The sequence below is a fragment of the Lonchura striata genome, chromosome Z, assembly GCF_050655825.1.
Source record: "Lonchura striata isolate lonStrDom1 chromosome Z, ASM5065582v1, whole genome shotgun sequence".
NCBI lineage: Eukaryota > Metazoa > Chordata > Aves > Passeriformes > Estrildidae > Lonchura > Lonchura striata.
Window position 1 is genome coordinate 29673133 of NC_140740.1, and position 16662 is coordinate 29689794.

At 54.7% G+C, this 16662-nt stretch overlaps 1 protein-coding gene across 1 annotated transcript; it reads left to right on the forward strand.

Annotated features, from left to right (window-relative positions):
- Positions 1–3275: 3275 nt before the first annotated feature.
- LOC144248223 (serine/threonine-protein kinase PAK 3-like) lies at positions 3276–11101 on the forward strand. The gene is made up of 14 exons (XM_085568021.1): positions 3276–3321; positions 3702–3815; positions 4695–4883; positions 5798–5835; positions 6274–6396; positions 7386–7527; positions 7871–7934; positions 8563–8611; positions 8777–8889; positions 9079–9196; positions 9943–10042; positions 10327–10523; positions 10620–10757; positions 11000–11101. Exons 1-14 carry the CDS (start codon positions 3276–3278, stop codon positions 11099–11101), a joined length of 1533 nt encoding a protein of 510 aa, XP_085424147.1.
- The last annotated feature ends 5561 nt before the right edge of the window (positions 11102–16662 follow it).

Sequence of the window (16662 nt, forward strand, 5' to 3'; positions counted from 1 at the left end):
TTCTTGTCAGCTGGTGGTTAAGGAGAGCAGAGATTTCTTGGCCCCGGCTTTCTTTTGGCGCTGCTCTCACGACACAGAGCAGAAGAAAGAGCATTAATCTGAAGGGAACTGCCTGCTGGAGTCCCCGCACGCCTTAGGCTCTGTTCTTGCACTCTTCCATGCTGTCCGTCCTCTGGCGCTCGTGCACACTCACTTGTTTCATTTCCTGGCTTGCTCCTCTCAGCTTTGCCTCTGAATGTTTGTCTGGAGCCTGTCCGTCTGTCCGACATTCCTTGACATTCTAAGCCCGCATGCGGGTGGCAGAATTTCAAGCCGAGGGCGAAGGAGATGTCCTCAGCTTCAAAGCACGGCATTGCAGCCCAGATGGCGAGGGATTCTGAAACAGGTCTAATGTGCTGCTTCCTCCTCTGCTGCCACAGGGCTTCCAATGAAATCGTTGCCATGCTGCTTGCCAGCCAAAGGTCACGTGCTTGGTACCAATGGCAGGATGGACTCGTGCAAGCTCAGATGCCTTCGCTTTGAAATATCCAAAGCACTTCTAAGAGTGTTGAAGCAGCAAGCTCTTGCTCTTGACAGCGCCGTGCTAGTGCTCCCTCCTTCACAATTCCCTGAGAAAGCTGTCAACCTCTTGGAGCCCTTTTCTTTCTTCTGGGATTAAATCAGATGCTGAATGTTAACTTTCCTTCCCTCCTTTCTCTCTCAGTGCCTGCAAGGACTGCATTTCCTTCATTCCCGCCAAGTCATCCACAGGGACATCAAAAGCGGCAACGTTCTCGTGGGCATGGACGGATCTGTCAAGCTGGGTGGGTATCGTCCCTGCTCAGGGGCAGCCTTCCCCGCGTGTGCTGTGGGGCTGCTTTTTGGTGACTGCCACTTCCCCAGAAGCGCTGCTCAGCCAGCGCGTGAATCGTGAGGGTGTTTCTGAAATGGCCAATGCCCTATTTCCCTGGCTCCAGCCACGGGGAAGGCAAGCTCAGCTGCCTTTTCAGCTAGACTGGGCATGGCCTTGGCAGGCTTGGAGTGGGCCATCCTTTAGGCCGGTTTGCCAGCGGTGGCTGGCTTTGACAGGCTTTGTTTTTCTCCTCAGCTGACTTTGGCCTCTGCGCTCAGCTCAGCCCTGAGCGCAGCAAGCGCAGCTCCAGAGTGGGCACTCCCAGCTGGATGGCCCCGGAAGTGGTGAGAGGAGAAGCCTACGGCCCCAAAGTGGACATCTGGTCCCTGGGGATCATGGGGCTGGAAATGGTGGAAGGGGAAGCTCCTTATGAGAGGATGGCCCGTGTCAGGGTAAGGTGCAGCTTAGAAAGGGGGCTCTGTGTGGAGAGAGCTGTTGTGGCTAGGAAAGGAGCAGCTAGAGTGCCCTCTTCCATCCATGTGTTGTAGGTTTTTGAACTGATAGAAACGAACGGGCCCCCGAAACTGCAGAACCCCAGGCACCACTCGGCTCTCCTGCGCGACTTTCTGCGCTGCTGCCTGCAGGCAGACGAGGACAGGCGCTGGTCTGCCCAGGAACTCCTGCAGGTGAGAAAAAGCAAAGGGGCAAAAAGCCCTGCCAGCTGAGGACACCTGCATCCAGGGATCAAGAGGAGTGTGGGCTGCGTGGGTGAGGCAGCTTCCAGGAGAGGAAGGCCCACGGGGAATGTGCTGCCCTCGGTCCTCTTGGTGTGTCTTTTGGGCAGCCAAGGAGTCCTGCTTGGGCCCGTGAGGATGTGCTCACGGAAAGTAACGGGGGTTCCCTTCTTTTTGGTTTTTCTTCCGGGCAGCATCCGTTTGTGACCTCAGGCGAGCCAGCCTCCAGCCTGGCTGCTCTGGTCACCTCAGCCAAGCAAGTGCTGGAAGACTGGAGAGGAGACGCTTGCGCCTGAGGAGGCCCTTGTGCCGTGCCAGCTCCGAGCAGGGGCAAGGGGATGTGTTGTGTTTGGGCAGAGATTCAGCCATCCCCTGACTTTTTAATAAGGGGCTGTGCTGTAGATAGGAAATGTAATGGTTCCGGAATTTTCTTAGTTTAGCTAGGTTCAACTTAAACCGTTGTTGGGTTTTTTTTTCATGAAAAGATTAACTTTTAAAAATTAAGGAAATTCAGGCAGAGAATTCAAAGGACTGTAGAATCTAGATAGCTTAGATAGTAGAGGATAGTTTAGCTTAGAATATAGTCTTGTTAATTTAGGTAAGTTCTGAGCTCTCTTTTAAGTAGAAAAGAAGGAATTGTCATAATCAGAATTAAGCTGTGAGAGGAAAAGCTGTGATGCAGCAGAAGTGCACTGTGCAGGCGCTACAAGCTGTCAGCCTGATCAGGCCAGCTGCCGGGCAGAATGATAAAGATGCAGAAGTAGTGAGGGGACACTTTGTTTCAGCCAGAGTGGCAATAAAACTCTGACATAGGTCGAGCGTTGGAAGACTCCCTTCCTTGCCATGCTCTAGCTAAGCTGGACAGTCCCTTGCAGAGGCCCAGAGATCACGCTGAGGTAAGCAGCTTTGCTTACCGCAAGTGGGGAAAGCAAGTGCAGGAAAACTGGCGTGCAGACGCCTGCGCCTGAGGAGGCCCTCGTGCCCTGCCAGCTCAGGGGAGGGAAACGGGGATGGATCGTGCATAGGCAGAGCTTCAGCCATCCCCTGAGTTTTACGAGGAGCTCTGCTGTAGATAGGAAATGTAATGTTTTGAGGTTTTCTGAGCTTAGCTGTCTTTAGTTAGGACTAGAGACCATAGAAGGCTTCAGTCATGAAGCATTGTTTAGAAAAGAGTAGAGTAGTGTTGATGTAGGGAAGCTCAGAATTATCCCTTAAGGAGAAATGAATGAATTGTCATCAGAAGAATTGAGCTATCCAAGAAGAATGTGGGATTGAGCAGATCTGGAGCAGGCATGTCCCACGAGTTGTCTGCCTGAACTGGCCACCTGGAGGAGGCCACCTGGAGGACAGATTGAGGAAGATGAAGATGGTGAAGTAACCAGGAGATGCTCTGTTCCAGCTCTTGCTTTCAGCATGACTGGCAATAAAACCTCTAAACCCCCCAGAGCCCTGGAGTGTTCCCTTGCGTGTCATGCTGTGCCTAAGCTGGTCAGTGCCTTCCAAGCTGTGCGCTGCGGACAGGCTCTCCCGTTCACGGCTTTGCGCTGCTTCCGAGCGGCCCAAGGCTCTCCCCCTTGCCAGAGTGGCCCTGGCCTGCCCCACACACCTTCCCCGACAGCTGCCCCACACCGCCCCACCTGCCTGGCTGAGATGTTCCCCACCGTGCCCTTGTGTCCCTCCGTGCCAGCTGCCCCTCACGCTGGGTTAGGATGAGGGACCTGGCCTGGCTGTCCCCCGTTTCCTGGCGGTCACTTGGTGCTGAGGAGTAAAGGAGGGTCGAAAGGGCACGTCTTCCTTACGCTTCCCTCTCTTGAACCTCTGGGGCACCAAAGCGCCCTGCTCAAGGGGGCCTGAGGGCCTACACTGGGCTTTCCATGCTACCGTGTCATTCCTCCTTCTCCAAAGCCCTACAATTTGCTGGTTGATGTGAGCGGACTTGGAAATGGGGAAAATGAGATGCTTTCCAATGGAGGCAATCCTTCTGGGTAACTACTGCAGTGTTTCAGCAAGAGAATTTGAAGATAGTGCTGGGCCTTGCATCAATTGCATTGATTTTGAAATGCCACCCTCAGCTTCTGAAGTGTGAGGAGCCCAGGGTAAAGCTCCTTGAAAGACTGGACTGTGCTGTCCACCAGCAGAGGACTTGCGGGTGCGGAGTCACCAGGAAAGCAAGTCTGGCATCCTTGTTCTACAGGTGAACCGAGTTGATTTCCAGAGGAGTTGCGTGCACTTTTCTGCCGTCTCACGCAGTAATTCCTTTCTGCTTTCAAGCTGGCTCCTGGGTCTAGCTGAAGATTTTAACAGAGAGGGGAATGACTACAACTCATTTTCATTGGGATGTGGCTGTGCAAGTGTCCGCCAGGAATCTTACAGGGAGCATGGAGCCTGGGCAAACATCTGTGAGACTGTGGCTTTGGCCTGTTCCAAAGGGCCCTTCCTTGGGCTCAACATCTGCAGGGCATTGCAGAGCAGTGGGCTGCAGGCTGCTGCCAGAGCTCCAACACAACACAACTGTGGCAGCCCAGGAACCACTGCAGAGCTCCTGTGGTTGTTCTGAGGCTTTCAGTGGCCAGAGAAAGAGCAAGCAGGACAAGAGGAGCTTTGTGTCAAGAGCTAAGCCAGCATCTCCCTGCCACAAAAGGGAGGCCGTGCAGCAAACAGAGTGGGAGAAAAAATCAGCATGCACCGGTGTGCTCAAGAAGCATCTGCACGCTGCAATACTCCTGGAAATTTATTTTCTTTGCTTCTTTTTCCCCCTACATGTCATGGAAGAAGCTGGCTTTTCAGAACCAACTAAGATGCCAGGGAGAAGAAGCACACTTGCTTTCTGTTCTCGCGTGCAGGCTGGGCTGCCGTGTCTTCTGAGTTGCCCTGGGACGCCTTGAGCTCTGGCTTATGGACTGGAAGGACATGTTCTGCTGCTTCACGACTGAGCAGAACTTCCCAGGCTTTTCTTTTGCGTCATCTGTACAGAAGGTTTGGTTGCTGGGCACAACAAACCCAGAGCAGCTGCTATTGTGAGGTCAAGGGAGCGGTGCCACGTCACAGTGCCGCGTCACAGCACAGCGATGTCCCGGTGAGCCCGAGGCCTGGTTGTCCAGAGCAGCTTTTCCGCTCGCTCCCTGCAGGAGGATCCTTGCGACCAAGGAGTTCTCAGCAGACGGCCTGCACCCCGAGAGGAGTCTTGCTTTACCCCTTGGGTGGCATTCAGTGTGCGAAGCAGCAGAGCACGGCCAAAATGTTCGGGCAGGTCTGTGCCGCGGTTTGCACCATCTTTACCGTTGCTTATTCTGGATATTACCTGACCCACCTGACTCGTAAGTAAAGGTTTATCCTGGGGCTGGCGTCCCCTGGCTTTTGCTTCGCTCTGCTCCATTCGCCGCGGTAGTGACCGAGTTGATCAGGGAACAAAACTGCCGTTAGGATGCCACCAGTTTGGTAAATCTCCTGCCAGCAGCATCAGCTAAGAAGGGGGTATCTGTACTGGGTGGTAGGTGCAGAGCGTTTGCAATGTAATTTGCAGCCTGCAGCGCTTGCCTTCCCTCCCCGGGACAGCGCGTGGCAGTGGAGTGTGTCATTTCCTCAGCTTGCTGCTTCAACCAAGACAACCTGGAAATTGTAGACTCTGAGGGGAGATGCTCAGAAGTACTTCTCAAAACCCTGTGGCTCTCTCCAGGAGTGAAGGAAAGCCCCTTTTGCTCCAAATGCTGCCATTTAGAGGCCTTGGCTGTGTGCCTTGACCCTTTCTAGGCTGCGCCAAGGTAGCCATTCCCCTGGCGATGCAGCACAAACTCCAGTCCAGTTAGGGTTTGCTGCTGAAGGCAGGAGCTGTTCTGGGGCCGCTGCAGCGGAGAGCTGCCACAGCAAAGGGGCCCTTTGTGGAAGCTTTGCTGTTGTATTGTCTTCCAGCAATTGATGGGAATGGCTTGTGCATGCAATTAAAAAAACGATCTATAAAATACTGGGAAGAGAAGAGGAAAAACTGCTTGAGCTGTTGCATTTCCTTGGCCGTGTTTCTGTTTCTTTCCTGGCAAAAGAGGCCCAAACGTAGACAGCGCCTACTCTAGTGTCCTTGTTTGTTCTCTCGCTTGCTGTGGGAAAGGGCTCTTGCTCCTGGAGGCATGTTGGGAAAGGGAAATGCTCTCCGTTGGGAATGACTTGTGCTGTGGGAGCCCCCAGCAAAAGGCACTTTTCTAAGGGCCTCTGGTTCCTTTTCCCTTGCTCCCTGCAGGTCACCTCACACGTGGATGGAGAAAAGCCTGTGCTTTGGTGAGTGGCAAAGGAACCCCTGACGTTGCTGGCGTGTTAGAACTGTGCAGCAAGCTGTGAGCTTGGCCTGTTGCAGTAGAGTGTAGAGTGCCAGCGTGGGAGGCTGAAGGAAAGGCCAGCTGCCTGGTGGCAGCAGCAGTAGCAAAGGGAGCACTGGCTCCTTCCTTATTTTCCCATCAAGAGCCTTTCAAGAGGTGAAAAGCAAATGTGACAGCTCCAAGGTGTCTTGCTGCTTCTAGCCAGCATGGAAGATCAAATGCACAGCAAGAGGCAGTAGCACCTCATTCAGCCATCTTCCGAGGGCTTTCATGACTCAGAATGCCACTTGTATCCAAGTCTATGATTTGCCCTTATTCTGGGTGCTTTCCCAGCGCAGTAGAAAGCAGCTGCTGCAAGGGTTGGCTGTTCCCAGTCTCTCTCACTTCTGTCTGTCTGCAGGGCTCAGCCGCAGGGTCAGCGCCTCGTCTGGCTGGCACTGTTACAGATGGAGAGGCTGAAGAGGAGCAAAACAGCATCAAGCCTCCAGCTGCTGTCCCTCCACAGGCTGAACTTGCAGAGCCAGTAAGTGGCATCTGAGCCTGGCACTGCCTTGGATGCAGGGCCAAGCTTCAAGCCAGGCCTTCAAGCCCAGCCCTTGTTGCTTGCGGCTGAAGATGCTGGGGGCTGTGTGCCTGCCATGACCTAGTGCTGCTTCAGCCAAGCCAGGGAGCCCTGGCCAATGGGTCCTGAACTTTGACACTTGAGCATCACTTTGCTGGGATGCTGAGAGGGCTCGAGAATGCCTCTTGGCATCAGACAAGAGGCAGCATTCAATTATTCCCAGCGTAGAAATGAGCCCCTTGTGCCCCCTGGCGATGCGGGCCGCCTGTGGCCAGCGGACAGAGCGGTCCAAAGACTCAGCTGACAGCCTTGCAGGATATTTGGGAAACACTGGCCCCTGGAAGGGACAAGCCACACTCCATGGACTACTTAGGTTCAGGCATGATGTAGACTGCGCTTCACTTGCACATGGTCAGAGCAGGGTTTGGTGAGGAGAATCCTAGAGGGCTCTGCATTGTAAAGGGCGGGTGGGGCTCAGCAGGGCTGGAATGCAGCCCCGAAGGGCCGCCCCCTAATGCCTGAAATACAGAGGGGAAATCGGTGAAAGGGATCAGAGAAGGGACACGCTCTGGGCTTCTGCTCAGACAGTTGCATGCCAGCTCCAGGGTGATTTCATTGCCCAGGAAAACACAGGAGGAGGAAGAACCGCAACAAGGCTCTGGAGCCCTGCTCTGATCTCTGTGCGGATCTTTGCAAGCCCATCAATGGCTAGTTCCACTCGTCGTGCAGAAAGGCCAGCACGATGGAGCATGGAAGTGGCCATGAGGGGCTGTATCGAAGTAGCCTTAGTGGTTTTCCCATTGCCTTTGGGAAGGGGACGTCCAAAAGCCCCCAGCTGAGGAGGCCTGGCGGTGGCCGACAGCATCTTCCGAAGGCCTTGCTTTTGCCGTGTGCTCTCCGGGGCGTCTGTGCCAGCCGCCCTTCTGACGGGCAATCCTTTCTGGTCCCAGCTCAAGACAGGCTCTGCCATTCAACGTGCCGCTGGACCGGCATCGCCTGCAGCGGCCAGCTGTCCCCCAGCTGCCGGCACTTCATCCAGCAGCCCAGCCCAGCAGCCCGAGATGAGAGAGGAGCAGGGCCTGAAGACACGGAGTACGTCTGCCGTGTTTCTTGTCTGCCAGAGCAGTGCGTTGTCTGCCTGTCTCGGTGCAGGCTGCGCCAGAAGTTCCTCCTCGGTCTCAGAGGCGCTGAGGCCTCTCTGCAGAAGCTGTTGTTGTGCTTTGAGGCAGCGAGGGAGCGCTCGGGGTGTTCCTGCTGCCTCTGGGGGCACCTGGGCCTGGCTTGGCTCTGCCTGGGCTGCCTTTTGTGGCACGTCGCGAGTGACTGGCCCCAGGGAGCTCTCAAGCTCCTGACAGTGGGCATGCATTTTGGATTGTGTGGGCAGCAAGGCCGCCGGTTGAAAGTGAGCTCCTGGCACTGCTTTTGTCTCTCTCAGGGAGCATTGTGAGTCTGGGTGAGCCAATGAAGAAATACAGGGCATTTGAAGAACTTGGACGAGGGTAAGTGTGACGTCTGCTCCATAGAACAAACCATGGGCCGGGTCTTCAGCTTGTGCAATATCCAGCGTGAAGTCAGGCCAGTTCCAAACGCGGTCAGCCTCGGGCTTTGCCTCCTGTCACCTCTCAGGACGGCTCAGTCAGAGCAGTCAGGAAGCATCAGCAAAGACAACTTGATGCAAGCGACGCCTTGCTTGCAGCAGTGAGGAGCAGGACCTGGAAGATCTCCTGGCCCTGTGTCTGTATGGCCTCCAAGGGCACCTTGCCACTCAAGAGCTGTCTGAGGACAGTTCTTGAAGGCAGTGTTTTCCAAGTTAGTCTTCTCCAGATGTAAGCCCACTTGCACACCTGTGCGCAAAGCCACACAGAGATCGAGCCCCCCTTCCACTGGAATGGAACCAAGTGGGCGTGTGCCTTGGAGATTTGCACGGGTCCTTGGTCTCCATGAGGGAGCTCCGTGTTCCCTGTCCGGCATGGCAGAGGGCTGGTGGGCTGCCGTGCTGCCGGCTGAAGAGACGCCGCAGCCAGGCGTTTTCTAAGGAGTCCAGGCAGCCTAGGGAGATCTCCTGCCTAGGCTTGCTTTCACTGCCAGGGCTATAAAGGGCTTTTTCTGCTGCCCTTTTCTTTCTAGGGGCTTTGGAGCTGTTTATAAAGCCCTCGACACCAGCACAGGACAACAGGTAAAGTGTCCATACCCACGGCAGTTTCTCCCTAAGCTCTGCTGTCTGGCAACAGGGCAGTTTGGCACAGCTCACTGTGTCATGGCACGAGCGCTCGCTCCGTGTTCCTTGAGGTCTCGTGCAGGGAGCGACTTCTCAAGTTAATGGTCGCCAATGTCTTTGTAGGTGGCCATCAAGATAATGTCTCTTCAGGAGAAGATGTCTGAGGAGCTGGCTGTCAATGAAATCTTGGTGATGAGGGACAGCAGGAATCCCAATATTGTCAGCTACTTAGACAGGTTGGGGTATTCTCACGTCTATGTAGCTTTAGACATCTGCATGTGCACGGGAGGAGTTTGCAGCTGGCTTTCAGTAATCTCTTCTGGCATGTGTAGCTTGGAGAGCAGTTGCAAAAGCCTGGGTCAGACCCTCGGGTGCCTGAGCCGTGCCCATTCCTCTCTCTCCATGCCGTGGTTTCCTTCTTTCAGCTACCTGGTGGATGCGGAGCTCTGGCTGGTGATGGAGTTCATGGACGGCGGCACGTTGTTCGATGTGCTCCGGGCAGTGTACCTGGAGGAAGGACAGATAGGCGCCGTCTGTCGGGAGGTGAGGCGTCCCGCTTGTGCTTCCCCTGGCCTGCCCAGGATGGTTCTTGTCAGCTGGTGGTTAAGGAGAGCAGAGATTTCTTGGCCCCGGCTTTCTTTTGGCGCTGCTCTCACGACACAGAGCAGAAGAAAGAGCATTAATCTGAAGGGAACTGCCTGCTGGAGTCCCCGCACGCCTTAGGCTCTGTTCTTGCACTCTTCCATGCTGTCCGTCCTCTGGCGCTCGTGCACACTCACTTGTTTCATTTCCTGGCTTGCTCCTCTCAGCTTTGCCTCTGAATGTTTGTCTGGAGCCTGTCCGTCTGTCCGACATTCCTTGACATTCTAAGCCCGCATGCGGGTGGCAGAATTTCAAGCCGAGGGCGAAGGAGATGTCCTCAGCTTCAAAGCACGGCATTGCAGCCCAGATGGCGAGGGATTCTGAAACAGGTCTAATGTGCTGCTTCCTCCTCTGCTGCCACAGGGCTTCCAATGAAATCGTTGCCATGCTGCTTGCCAGCCAAAGGTCACGTGCTTGGTACCAATGGCAGGATGGACTCGTGCAAGCTCAGATGCCTTCGCTTTGAAATATCCAAAGCACTTCTAAGAGTGTTGAAGCAGCAAGCTCTTGCTCTTGACAGCGCCGTGCTAGTGCTCCCTCCTTCACAATTCCCTGAGAAAGCTGTCAACCTCTTGGAGCCCTTTTCTTTCTTCTGGGATTAAATCAGATGCTGAATGTTAACTTTCCTTCCCTCCTTTCTCTCTCAGTGCCTGCAAGGACTGCATTTCCTTCATTCCCGCCAAGTCATCCACAGGGACATCAAAAGCGGCAACGTTCTCGTGGGCATGGACGGATCTGTCAAGCTGGGTGGGTATCGTCCCTGCTCAGGGGCAGCCTTCCCCGCGTGTGCTGTGGGGCTGCTTTTTGGTGACTGCCACTTCCCCAGAAGCGCTGCTCAGCCAGCGCGTGAATCGTGAGGGTGTTTCTGAAATGGCCAATGCCCTATTTCCCTGGCTCCAGCCACGGGGAAGGCAAGCTCAGCTGCCTTTTCAGCTAGACTGGGCATGGCCTTGGCAGGCTTGGAGTGGGCCATCCTTTAGGCCGGTTTGCCAGCGGTGGCTGGCTTTGACAGGCTTTGTTTTTCTCCTCAGCTGACTTTGGCCTCTGCGCTCAGCTCAGCCCTGAGCGCAGCAAGCGCAGCTCCAGAGTGGGCACTCCCAGCTGGATGGCCCCGGAAGTGGTGAGAGGAGAAGCCTACGGCCCCAAAGTGGACATCTGGTCCCTGGGGATCATGGGGCTGGAAATGGTGGAAGGGGAAGCTCCTTATGAGAGGATGGCCCGTGTCAGGGTAAGGTGCAGCTTAGAAAGGGGGCTCTGTGTGGAGAGAGCTGTTGTGGCTAGGAAAGGAGCAGCTAGAGTGCCCTCTTCCATCCATGTGTTGTAGGTTTTTGAACTGATAGAAACGAACGGGCCCCCGAAACTGCAGAACCCCAGGCACCACTCGGCTCTCCTGCGCGACTTTCTGCGCTGCTGCCTGCAGGCAGACGAGGACAGGCGCTGGTCTGCCCAGGAACTCCTGCAGGTGAGAAAAAGCAAAGGGGCAAAAAGCCCTGCCAGCTGAGGACACCTGCATCCAGGGATCAAGAGGAGTGTGGGCTGCGTGGGTGAGGCAGCTTCCAGGAGAGGAAGGCCCACGGGGAATGTGCTGCCCTCGGTCCTCTTGGTGTGTCTTTTGGGCAGCCAAGGAGTCCTGCTTGGGCCCGTGAGGATGTGCTCATGGAAAGTAACGGGGGTTCCCTTCTTTTTGGTTTTTCTTCCGGGCAGCATCCGTTTGTGACCTCAGGCGAGCCAGCCTCCAGCCTGGCTGCTCTGGTCACCTCAGCCAAGCAAGTGCTGGAAGACTGGAGAGGAGACGCTTGCGCCTGAGGAGGCCCTTGTGCCGTGCCAGCTCCGAGCAGGGGCAAGGGGATGTGTTGTGTTTGGGCAGAGATTCAGCCATCCCCTGACTTTTTAATAAGGGGCTGTGCTGTAGATAGGAAATGTAATGGTTCCGGAATTTTCTTAGTTTAGCTAGGTTCAACTTAAACCGTTGTTGGGTTTTTTTTTCATGAAAAGATTAACTTTTAAAAATTAAGGAAATTCAGGCAGAGAATTCAAAGGACTGTAGAATCTAGATAGCTTAGATAGTAGAGGATAGTTTAGCTTAGAATATAGTCTTGTTAATTTAGGTAAGTTCTGAGCTCTCTTTTAAGTAGAAAAGAAGGAATTGTCATAATCAGAATTAAGCTGTGAGAGGAAAAGCTGTGATGCAGCAGAAGTGCACTGTGCAGGCGCTACAAGCTGTCAGCCTGATCAGGCCAGCTGCCGGGCAGAATGATAAAGATGCAGAAGTAGTGAGGGGACACTTTGTTTCAGCCAGAGTGGCAATAAAACTCTGACATAGGCCGAGCGTTGGAAGACTCCCTTCCTTGCCATGCTCTAGCTAAGCTGGACAGTCCCTTGCAGAGGCCCAGAGATCACGCTGAGGTAAGCAGCTTTGCTTACCGCAAGTGGGGAAAGCAAGTGCAGGAAAACTGGCGTGCAGACGCCTGCGCCTGAGGAGGCCCTCGTGCCCTGCCAGCTCAGGGGAGGGAAACGGGGATGGATCGTGCATAGGCAGAGCTTCAGCCATCCCCTGAGTTTTACGAGGAGCTCTGCTGTAGATAGGAAATGTAATGTTTTGAGGTTTTCTGAGCTTAGCTGTCTTTAGTTAGGACTAGAGACCATAGAAGGCTTCAGTCATGAAGCATTGTTTAGAAAAGAGTAGAGTAGTGTTGATGTAGGGAAGCTCAGAATTATCCCTTAAGGAGAAATGAATGAATTGTCATCAGAAGAATTGAGCTATCCAAGAAGAATGTGGGATTGAGCAGATCTGGAGCAGGCATGTCCCACGAGTTGTCTGCCTGAACTGGCCACCTGGAGGAGGCCACCTGGAGGACAGATTGAGGAAGATGAAGATGGTGAAGTAACCAGGAGATGCTCTGTTCCAGCTCTTGCTTTCAGCATGACTGGCAATAAAACCTCTAAACCCCCCAGAGCCCTGGAGTGTTCCCTTGCGTGTCACGCTGTGCCTAAGCTGGTCAGTGCCTTCCAAGCTGTGCGCTGCGGACGGGCTCTCCCGTTCACGGCTTTGCGCTGCTTCCGAGCGGCCCAAGGCTCTCCCCCTTGCCAGAGTGGCCCTGGCCTGCCCCACACACCTTCCCCGACAGCTGCCCCACACCGCCCCACCTGCCTGGCTGAGATGTTCCCCACCGTGCCCTTGTGTCCCTCCGTGCCAGCTGCCCCTCACGCTGGGTCAGGATGAGGGACCTGGCCTGGCTGTCCCCCGTTTCCTGGCGGTCACTTGGTGCTGAGGAGTAAAGGAGGGTCGAAAGGGCACGTCTTCCTTACGCTTCCCTCTCTTGAACCTCTGGGGCACCAAAGCGCCCTGCTCAAGGGGGCCTGAGGGCCTACACTGGGCTTTCCATGCTACCGTGTCATTCCTCCTTCTCCAAAGCCCTACAATTTGCTGGTTGATGTGAGCAGACTTGGAAATGGGGAAAATGAGATGCTTTCCAATGGAGGCAATCCTTCTGGGTAACTACTGCAGTGTTTCAGCAAGAGAATTTGAAGATAGTGCTGGGCCTTGCATCAATTGCATTGATTTTGAAATGCCACCCTCAGCTTCTGAAGTGTGAGGAGCCCAGGGTAAAGCTCCTTGAAAGACTGGACTGTGCTGTCCACCAGCAGAGGACTTGCGGGTGCGGAGTCACCAGGAAAGCAAGTCTGGCATCCTTGTTCTACAGGTGAACCGAGTTGATTTCCAGAGGAGTTGCGTGCACTTTTCCGCCGTCTCACGCAGTAATTCCTTTCTGCTTTCAAGCTGGCTCCTGGGTCTAGCTGAAGATTTTAACAGAGAGGGGAATGACTACAACTCATTTTCATTGGGATGTGGCTGTGCAAGTGTCCGCCAGGAATCTTACAGGGAGCATGGAGCCTGGGCAAACATCTGTGAGACTGTGGCTTTGGCCTGTTCCAAAGGGCCCTTCCTTGGGCTCGACATCTGCAGGGCATTGCAGAGCAGTGGGCTGCAGGCTGCTGCCAGAGCTCCAACACAACACAACTGTGGCAGCCCAGGAACCACTGCAGAGCTCCTGTGGTTGTTCTGAGGCTTTCAGTGGCCAGAGAAAGAGCAAGCAGGACAAGAGGAGCTTTGTGTCAAGAGCTAAGCCAGCATCTCCCTGCCACAAAAGGGAGGCCGTGCAGCAAACAGAGTGGGAGAAAAAATCAGCATGCACCGGTGTGCTCAAGAAGCATCTGCACGCTGCAATACTCCTGGAAATTTATTTTCTTTGCTTCTTTTTCCCCCTACATGTCATGGAAGAAGCTGGCTTTTCAGAACCAACTAAGATGCCAGGGAGAAGAAGCACACTTGCTTTCTGTTCTCGCGTGCAGGCTGGGCTGCCGTGTCTTCTGAGTTGCCCTGGGATGCCTTGAGCTCTGGCTTATGGACTGGAAGGACATGTTCTGCTGCTTCACGACTGAGCAGAACTTCCCAGGCTTTTCTTTTGCGTCATCTGTACAGAAGGTTTGGTTGCTGGGCACAACAAACCCAGAGCAGCTGCTATTGTGAGGTCAAGGGAGCGGTGCCACGTCACAGTGCCGCGTCACAGCACAGCGATGTCCCGGTGAGCCCGAGGCCTGGTTGTCCAGAGCAGCTTTTCCGCTCGCTCCCTGCAGGAGGATCCCTGCGACCAAGGAGTTCTCAGGAGACGGCCTGCACCCCGAGAGGAGTCTTGCTTTACCCCTTGGGTGGCATTCAGTGTGCGAAGCAGCAGAGCACGGCCAAAATGTTCGGGCAGGTCTGTGCTGCGGTTTGCACCATCTTTACCGTTGCTTATTCTGGATATTACCTGACCCACCTGACTCGTAAGTAAAGGTTTATCCTGGGGCTGGCGTCCCCTGGCTTTTGCTTCGCTCTGCTCCATTCGCCGCGGTAGTGACCGAGTTGATCAGGGAACAAAACTGCCGTTAGGATGCCACCAGTTTGGTAAATCTCCTGCCAGCAGCATCAGCTAAGAAGGGGGTATCTGTACTGGGTGGTAGGTGCAGAGCGTTTGCAATGTAATTTGCAGCCTGCAGCGCTTGCCTTCCCTCCCCGGGACAGCGCGTGGCAGTGGAGTGTGTCATTTCCTCAGCTTGCTGCTTCAACCAAGACAACCTGGAAATTGTAGACTCTGAGGGGACATGCTCAGAAGTACTTCTCAAAACCCTGTGGCTCTCTCCAGGAGTGAAGGAAAGCCCCTTTTGCTCCAAATGCTGCCATTTAGAGGCCTTGGCTGTGTGCCTTGACCCTTTCTAGGCTGCGCCAAGGTAGCCATTCCCCTGGCGATGCAGCACAAACTCCAGTCCAGTTAGGGTTTGCTGCTGAAGGCAGGAGCTGTTCTGGGGCCGCTGCAGCGGAGAGCTGCCACAGCAAAGGGGCCCTTTGTGGAAGCTTTGCTGTTGTATTGTCTTCCAGCAATTGATGGGAATGGCTTGTGCATGCAATTAAAAAAACGATCTATAAAATACTGGGAAGAGAAGAGGAAAAACTGCTTGAGCTGTTGCATTTCCTTGGCCGTGTTTCTGTTTCTTTCCTGGCAAAAGAGGCCCAAACGTAGACAGCGCCTACTCTAGTGTCCTTGTTTGTTCTCTCGCTTGCTGTGGGAAAGGGCTCTTGCTCCTGGAGGCATGTTGGGAAAGGGAAATGCTCTCCGTTGGGAATGACTTGTGCTGTGGGAGCCCCCAGCAAAAGGCACTTTTCTAAGGGCCTCTGGTTCCTTTTCCCTTGCTCCCTGCAGGTCACCTCACACGTGGATGGAGAAAAGCCTGTGCTTTGGTGAGTGGCAAAGGAACCCCTGACGTTGCTGGCGTGTTAGAACTGTGCAGCAAGCTGTGAGCTTGGCCTGTTGCAGTAGAGTGTAGAGTGCCAGCGTGGGAGGCTGAAGGAAAGGCCAGCTGCCTGGTGGCAGCAGCAGTAGCAAAGGGAGCACTGGCTCCTTCCTTATTTTCCCATCAAGAGCCTTTCAAGAGGTGAAAAGCAAATGTGACAGCTCCAAGGTGTCTTGCTGCTTCTAGCCAGCATGGAAGATCAAATGCACAGCAAGAGGCAGTAGCACCTCATTCAGCCATCTTCCGAGGGCTTTCATGACTCAGAATGCCACTTGTATCCAAGTCTATGATTTGCCCTTATTCTGGGTGCTTTCCCAGCGCAGTAGAAAGCAGCTGCTGCAAGGGTTGGCTGTTCCCAGTCTCTCTCACTTCTGTCTGTCTGCAGGGCTCAGCCGCAGGGTCAGCGCCTCGTCTGGCTGGCACTGTTACAGATGGAGAGGCTGAAGAGGAGCAAAACAGCATCAAGCCTCCAGCTGCTGTCCCTCCACAGGCTGAACTTGCAGAGCCAGTAAGTGGCATCTGAGCCTGGCACTGCCTTGGATGCAGGGCCAAGCTTCAAGCCAGGCCTTCAAGCCCAGCCCTTGTTGCTTGCGGCTGAAGATGCTGGGGGCTGTGTGCCTGCCATGACCTAGTGCTGCTTCAGCCAAGCCAGGGAGCCCTGGCCAATGGGTCCTGAACTTTGACACTTGAGCATCACTTTGCTGGGATGCTGAGAGGGCTCGAGAATGCCTCTTGGCATCAGACAAGAGGCAGCATTCAATTATTCCCAGCGTAGAAATGAGCCCCTTGTGCCCCCTGGCGATGCGGGCCGCCTGTGGCCAGCGGACAGAGCGGTCCAAAGACTCAGCTGACAGCCTTGCAGGATATTTGGGAAACACTGGCCCCTGGAAGGGACAAGCCACACTCCATGGACTACTTAGGTTCAGGCATGATGTAGACTGCGCTTCACTTGCACATGGTCAGAGCAGGGTTTGGTGAGGAGAATCCTAGAGGGCTCTGCATTGTAAAGGGCGGGTGGGGCTCAGCAGGGCTGGAATGCAGCCCCGAAGGGCCGCCCCCTAATGCCTGAAATACAGAGGGGAAATCGGTGAAAGGGATCAGAGAAGGGACACGCTCTGGGCTTCTGCTCAGACAGTTGCATGCCAGCTCCAGGGTGATTCCATTGCCCAGGAAAACACAGGAGGAGGAAGAACCGCAACAAGGCTCTGGAGCCCTGTTCTGATCTCTGTGCGGATCTTTGCAAGCCCATCAATGGCTAGTTCCACTCGTCGTGCAGAAAGGCCAGCACGATGGAGCATGGAAGTGGCCATGAGGGGCTGTATCGAAGTAGCCTTAGTGGTTTTCCCATTGCCTTTGGGAAGGGGACGTCCAAAAGCCCCCAGCTGAGGAGGCCTGGCGGTGGCCGACAGCATCTTCCGAAGGCCTTGCTTTTGCCGTATGCTCTCCGGGGCGTCTGTGCCAGCCGCCCTTCTGACGGGCAATCCTTTCTGGTCCCAGCTCAAGACAGGCTCTGCCATTCAACGTGCCGCTGGACC